This window comes from Hipposideros armiger, unplaced genomic scaffold (assembly GCF_001890085.2).
Source record: "Hipposideros armiger isolate ML-2016 unplaced genomic scaffold, ASM189008v1 scaffold_44, whole genome shotgun sequence".
Lineage (NCBI taxonomy): Eukaryota > Metazoa > Chordata > Mammalia > Chiroptera > Hipposideridae > Hipposideros > Hipposideros armiger.
This window is the reverse complement of record NW_017731394.1, coordinates 3,418,830-3,426,138: the sequence shown is the minus strand read 5'-3', so window position 1 is coordinate 3,426,138 and position 7,309 is coordinate 3,418,830. Positions and strand designations below refer to the sequence as shown.

Here is a 7,309-nt window from a genome sequence, read left to right as displayed (position 1 = left end):
GGCGGGGACCGAGTGGCATCCCAAGCCTCCCCGCCATAGCCTGCGCTTCGCCCCGCGCGGGGTGACCCGGGGCCACGAGGGCTTGAGGAGAAACAATAGCGACGACTAAAATCCTGGGCTCCTGCCACCGGCTGGCCGGGCCTTCCCGGGCGACCAGCCGGGCCTCTTTTCTTATTTGGCTCATTTATGGAGAGAGGCTGGGTGGGGGGAGGGATGACTGAGGAGGGACCGCGTTTCCAGATTGGGGGTGAGGGGGCGACAGTTAAAGGAGTCTCCAGAGGCGGCAGCGCGGGTGATGTCAGCTCTCGACGAAAATAGAGAGGGATCGCCTGCAAATCCCCAGCTCCGGCGGAGCTAAACCTTGCAATCCCTCCCGGGCCGGCGCCGAGCCAGGGCGCAGCGGCCGCCACCACCTCCCCGGCGTGCAGACACCCGCACACGCGCGCACGCTCGCACACACGCTCCTGCACACTCACCGCACACACGCGCTTCGTCCTCCCCGGCCACCACCCTCCGCGTCCGCGCTCCACTACTCGCAGCGCCCGCGAGCCCGGCAGCAAACACAGGTGGCAGCGGCGGCGGCGCACCTTTCCTGCGCGCCCTCCCGCACCACCGGGGGCGGCGCTCTCTCCGGGAAGCCTCCCTCCTACCCCCCAGCGCGCCCGGCCAAGCGCTGGCGAGGAGGGCGGAAGGGCGAGCGGGACGCGCGCGGAGGAGAGCGGAGAAGCGGATTAGCGCCCGCAGGAGCCTCCCGCGCCCGCTGAGGCGCTAAAGGGCTTACCCAAGAGGCGGGGTGAAAGGGCGGGGAGAGGCTCCCCCTTAAATACCGCGCTCGGCCTCCATCGCGCGCTCACCCCTGCGCCTGCTCACTCCCTCGCCCGCTGCTGCCGGATTGTGCCGAAGAGGAGGGGGCGTTCCCCGCACCATGGCATCCACGGATGGGTGAGGGGACTTTTCTCTGTACCCGCAGGAAAGCGGGGGGCGCGCGCGGGGCGGTGGTCCCTCGGCCGGGATGGGGACAGAGAGACACCGGCGCCGGGTTTCGGAGACGGTGGGGGCGTGATGACTGGGGACGGGTTGGTGGCGAGGGGATGGGTTTTCTTTCGCGAAGCTTGCCGCTTAACCCTTTGAAGATGCGAGCGATGAAGGGTTGCTTTATTAAAACGGTTCGATGGGGGTGGAAAAGTGTGGCGAAAAAAATTCTCTTGAGGTTACTTTTGAGATTTAAAAAACATTACGGGATTGGGCACGGTGTGAGCCGCAGACGTTGCCCGGGAAGCCGCGCTTGGAGCGCAGCACAGGCTGGAAGGTGGGGACCCGCCAGGATGAATGAGCCAGGACCAGGGCGGGGCGGGGCGAGGACTAGCGCGCGCGGCCTTGAATATCAGATTTGCAGAGTCGCTGAGTAGATGCCCTGCCTGCTCTGAAGGCTCCTTGTCCCTGGATGGCGGAATCTCCCTGGCCAGCTGTAAGGAAGAGTGGAAGAGATTTGGGTGCTTCCCAGGAAGAGGCGGGAAAATAAGTGGCTTGGGACAGGCACAGGAGTCCCCAGACTCCAGCGGGGAAGCGTTGGCTACCCCATTCTTCCCGGTGCTGGAGAGTCCTCTCCTGCCTCCAGAGGCTGCAATTGGATGGAGACTATTCTCAGCGATAAATAATGACAGCTGCCTTTAACAAGAGGGAGATGGGGCTGTGAGGGGCAAGCGGATTCCCCGGAGAGGCAGACCTCAAGGGAAAGGTCCAGAACAACGTCCCTGGACCAGGACCTCCCAGGAAACTTTTCCAGCTCGTTGGGGCCTGAGTAGGAATAAAAGGACTGGTTGGGGAGCTCAGCCCTTTGGTTAATTCACAAAATTGCACTAGCCACTTGCAAGCAATCACTGGACCCATGTTGTGTGGAAAGCGAATATCAGCAGCATCCTGGGCACGGATGGAGTCCTTGATGCTGCTACTTTCCATAGTTTCTCTTTAATAATTTTGCCAACTCCATGGCTTGTTTGGGGGGAAGGGTCTCCTAAGTAGGAGTGAAGAACTAGCTCCAAAATTAGATCTCTAGACTCCAACTTCCAACAAAGGGGAAATATTTCTAAAACCGTCTCTCTGTGTTTAGGAGAAGAATCCATCCTTTCTCTGGCCCCTTGGAGTCCTTTCAAAAAGGTCTGGCATCTTGTAGCATATTTCTTCTTTTTTCATCTGAACAATTCAGCAATGTGGACCTTTTTTATCATTATTTCTCCAAAAAGATGCTCTAGAAAAACACTCTTTACAAGGAGTATGGTATATTGCGCTAAAACTGATCTTTAGCATTAAATATAAGAGCCCATATGGCTCCACCTCAGTGCTGTCCCCTATTTAATTAAACAGTTTTTCATATTAGAAAGGATATTAAGGCATTTCTCGTTGCCTTCAGGGCTCTTCTAGATTTACCCCTGCTTGTAAAGGATAGGTTAGAACACATCTGTGAAAGACGGGGATCATGGTAGTCTTTCAAATCCTGCATCGAACTCACTCCTTATTCTGATGACCAGATAGTAAAGAGAGAGGTTAAGAAACTCCCAAATTAAGTGTGTTTATCTCACCTTTGTCCTACATGGGAGCTGCCAAATGATTTGACATTAAATATAGAGCAGAAGAGATTTTCAGTATTTTTAAAAGACTCACAGTCAGTTAATACCATATTAGTGCACTGTGGATAATTAAGAAAAGATTAGGCAAGGGAACTTGTATTTAGGAGATGAAGACGTTGAGCAAATTTGAAAGGCTAGGAAATATAGAAAGACCTATGACCCGTGATCATTTCAGAGTGGTAACTTGATGAGCAGGTCACATTCTCAGAAACCCTGGTATTTCTTTCCTTCTTCTCTTCCTTTCTTCCATCTCTTCATCCAGATGCATTCGCTGAGTACTTGTTGGGTAGACCTCACGTGCCAGGTTCTCCGAGGGGGCACAAAGACACAAAGACATTAAGGATCTGCGCGCTGGCTTTTAGAAGGCTGGCTTTTGTCAGGGACTTTGGTTAGTAAATTGTTCATATGGTTTGGTGAGATTCTCTTTCCTGGTGTCTTTGGTTAGTGGGCGTCATAAAGGGAAGTTCACCGAGAATTCTCAGGCTGATCTCCTTTGTTAGCCACTGCCTCCTAATAATGTAGAAATTGTTTTCTTGAAACGTACATAGCTAAGAAGGAAGCAAAAATGGTAATAGAGTGATCACATGCTCTCAGTGCATGTATTTTCAGTTCAACTCTGTTTGATCCAGATGTTTCGGGCATGGGATAGGATGGTGCACTGACCATTCTGGTTCGCAATTATTTGGTGATATACTGACAGGCAACATATGTTGATGACCAATTTTAAAAGCATTATTAGAAGCAATTGTGGCGTCTTACATTTGTTTAGCACTCCTCTTTCAAAGCCCATTTGTGTACAACATCACATTTGATTTGTTCAATAGCCATGAAGTAGGTAGTCCCATGCAAATGGGCTTTAAGAATAAATGATATAGAATGTAATGTTATCTTTCCAGAAAGATTCCAGGACTTGGCGGAACTTTGAGGTTATCATCTGGAAATGTCAGTTGTCACTGAATAATATTCTAGGCATGTCTGGTACAGAAAATTACTGGCTTTCTCTCAAGCCTTTGGCATATACACCCCGCAAAATGCCTTTTGGAATAGGCTTTACATCAGCCTGTGCAGTTGGTCTTTGCAAGGCATATTCAAGCATGGTATGGTTACTTGAGGCTTCTGATTATTTGGAATTGTGATTCTTAGCATCCAATGTCTATAAAAGTCAACAGTGGACTCTGGTAGTTACCAGGCCCTGCGAGGTATTTTCTTGCGAAGCAGGGTCTAATTTGATCATTGAGCATTCTTTTTTTTTTTTCTAAATCCGTTGACATGGCTAGAATTATGGTTGTAGGTCCCTGACCCAAATTGGAAAGAGATTATAAGTACTTTGTGGCAGATAGGCTAGTGTTCATTATTGACTGAGTTATATAGTGGAGTGCCCAGATGCTGTAGAGACAGGCATTTTAGAAATATGTTTTTGGGAGTGGGAGGGGTGGCTAGGTCACCATGTATGTCAGGGACCCAAGGCGATCTGTCTTCTGATCAGCTCCCAGGAGCAAAGGGTCAGGCTGAAAGCCAACCATGATGGCTTGGGTTTCAGTGTGACTTAAAAAGCAAGTGAAACAGAAAACTGCTGACAAGAGAAAAATCCTGGCAAGGGAGACCTCTGGATTTGTTATTTCAAGCAAACAAAAGCAAAACATAATGATTGCCTTCTCCCTCCTCCCGGGAATGAGGGTTAGGTTCCTTGGAGGAAGAGCCAATGGGGTGGGCTTATTGGGAACGGAGTGGAGGGCATGGCGGGGCTGGGGTCTGGAGGGGTTAGCATATTGCATGCCTCAGGCTTGGCTGCCGTTTTCATTTCTCATTTTCTCATTTTCAAGAATATAAAAATCAGCCTCCTTGGGTAAAATAGCTATTAGTGGGATATGAGAAAGCCATTTCATGTTGAGTAAGACAGCCTCTTGTGAGTGATTTAGAGCTTAATTCTCAAGAAATAATTTCTAACTCCAAATGAAGCTTGTGAAGTAGAAAAGCCAGGATGTTAAACCCCAAGACAGGCCTGTGCATCAGTCTCAATGGCCACTTCTTACCCTCTTTTATGCAACACGAGTAAGGTGCTGTCTCCTTTGGTCAGATGGGAGGGAACTGTCAGACAAGGAAAAGTCCTTAAGAGATGGTGCTTTGGCTACAGGAACAAGCGATATTGAATAGTGAAGTGTGAGATTTCCGGTTCAGCATGCCATATAGATCCTACAGATCTAGGAGTGCAAAACACTTTTCACAGTTTGGAACACAACACAGGTAGATTTCAATGAAAATCTCCCCTCCCACCTTCCTCCACGGCTGTATCACACAAGGCCCAGTGTCTGGGTTTCCCCCTTAAAAGGTAAACTAAATTGTTTTCCAAACTGGTTTTGATCCCCATGGGACTGACTGGCTTGCCTCTCAGAATGAGCTGAATCTCCTCTTCATTTTAGTCACCTGATATAATTTTTTTAATCAGATAAGACACCGATCATTTAAAACCTTCTAAGCACTAGGAGACAGAAGAGTCATTCTCAAGATAGCATGTTAGTTGGGTTTGCAAGCACTTGTCCTCGAAGTCTGGAAAAATCTAACAAATGCCATCCTCCACCTTGCTTGCAGACTTCTCTTCCGTGCTCTTACCAGCTTGTGGGGGGCAAGCAGGATGTTTCATAGCAAGGGTTTCAGAATCCAGATGAAGGCAAATCTCTTTATTTACCACGATCCTGCGCTTGCTGTCTCCTCCCTCTGCCGGCCCCTCACCCCTCAAGACACCCAGCACCAAGCCCTTGGAATGAATTAATTAAAGGACTGTTTAAAAATATCTCTCCGCTCCATCTCCACGTGCTCCATCATTGATTGGAGGCAGATGGGCCGCAGATTTGTCAGTGGGATAGAAAAGGACTAGCATCTCGTTATAAATCTGTCTGGTTGGCTTCAAACAATGGCAGAAAAGACAATGGGCCGGCTGTATTAAAGGAGAATGAAGGAAAGGCGCAATCTGCACACTTTTACAAAGAATACCTCATTTTCTTAGTCCTTTGTTGTTGTTTTTTAACTTTTGTTTTTCAACGGTGTTGCTATTTATTCACTTACCTTTCATTTACGTATTTATCGAATTTCTCACTTAGACGAGCAGATGTGACGGCTGTCTGTCTGCTGAACTGCCGTCTGGTGTTTTTGGCAATCTCGGCAGCTGCTTCGGATTATAGGCTCATCGAGTGAGGACAGTCCTTTAAACATGGAATGAAGGGAATGAACTCCATTTTGGCGGCTGGACTTGATCTGTGTCAGTCCCGGCTCCCTATAGGATAGATGATGGTACATGTCAAAGACCTTGAATGAAGTCCTTGGGGACAAGGAGGGAGGCAATTTCCCCCCACACCCACACACACACCCTTGTATATTAGAGGCTTCATTTAAATTGCCGAGAGTACGTCCCTCTCTTCCATTTAGTCAGGAGGGCCATCTGTTACTCGCTGTTCATAATCTGGCACAGGCCTTTCCGTCATGTGTTCCTGCTATCCCAGCCATGGTGCTCTCAGGATCCCAGAGCAAAGTGGGAAGTGGGTCTGAGACAGGTTTGCCTCACAAGCTTTGCTCTTCCCACAGTACTAGACATGAGGCATTGGATGCCTGTGGACTGGATGTGCCCCACAGCATATATTTGTTGGCTCACACAGAATTTTGAAAATGTTTGATATTTGCTGGTACTTAAAACTGTTTCCCCTAAAAAAGAAAAGAAAAGAAAAGAAAAATCCTGAGTCTGGCTTCCCTCAAAAATTGGCAAATCTGATGACAAAGGGCCTGCCCTTTTGTCTTGGTACTATTTACGGAGTAATTCTAGCTCAGCATTGTTTTAAACGCTTAGCACGTATTAATTAATTTGAACTCCCACAACAGTGTGATACACAGGGCCTATTATCATCGCCATATTACAGGCATGGAAACTGAGACAGAGAAAGATTAAGTAATTTGCCCAAGATTTCCCAGCCAGTGAGTGGCAAAGCCAGACCCAGGCAGCCTGGCTCTAGGACCCGTGCCCCTGACCTCTAGGGTGGTTGCACTGCTTAATTCCACAGGTCGAGGTCAGCAGGAGCTGAGGAGTGGCTGCCCCCGAGACAGGGCATGTGCCTTCCAGGTTGGGCATAGTCTCTTCTGAGACCACTCACTCATGGAACCTTCCTGACGCCTTACTTCTCTATGGCCGCCATTGAAAAAATGAGAGCTTGGATTTCGTCCTCTTGGGGTATGCCACTGCCTCGTGGCTGTGGGTTGGAGGAATTCTTCAAAGTCTCATTTCTGTGTCATGAAAGGTGATTCCAGCTGCTTTTTTCTTTTTGACCTCTTAACCACTACCTTCTTGTTATTTCCTGTAACTTGTCTCTGGGTTGTTCTTAATGAAGCGTCCTCTTGTAATCATTGGTTGTCTGGCCAATAGTATTGTCCTATCCAGATGCGGTGCTTTGAGACAGCTCAGGGCATGACGACATGGGTCCCGTGCTTTGGAATATAGAGCCTTGGACATGCAATTCTTAGTGGCAAACGTAGCTGGACATTTAGCGGGCCCTGGAATTGATCCTTTCTGATGTGATTTTCAAGAGTGGCTGTTCCATTGGTTAAGAGCTTGCTCAAGAGTTTGAGCTCTGAGCAACAGCGGTTCGAGTCCAGCCCGAGCTGAGCAGCCACTGAGCTGCCAACAGGTAGCAGGATGG

General features: G+C 48.9%; 1 protein-coding gene across 1 annotated transcript in view; it reads left to right on the top strand.

Moving 5' to 3' along the window:
* The first annotated feature begins 273 nt into the window (after positions 1-273).
* Positions 274-7,309, top strand: part of SLC1A2 (solute carrier family 1 member 2) — a 138,460-nt gene continuing 131,424 nt past the window's right edge. The window contains exon 1 of the mRNA XM_019639507.1: positions 274-942. Coding sequence (XP_019495052.1) covers positions 926-942 — 17 coding nt within the window. The 5' untranslated portion in view covers positions 274-925. The remainder of the gene's footprint in view (positions 943-7,309) is intronic.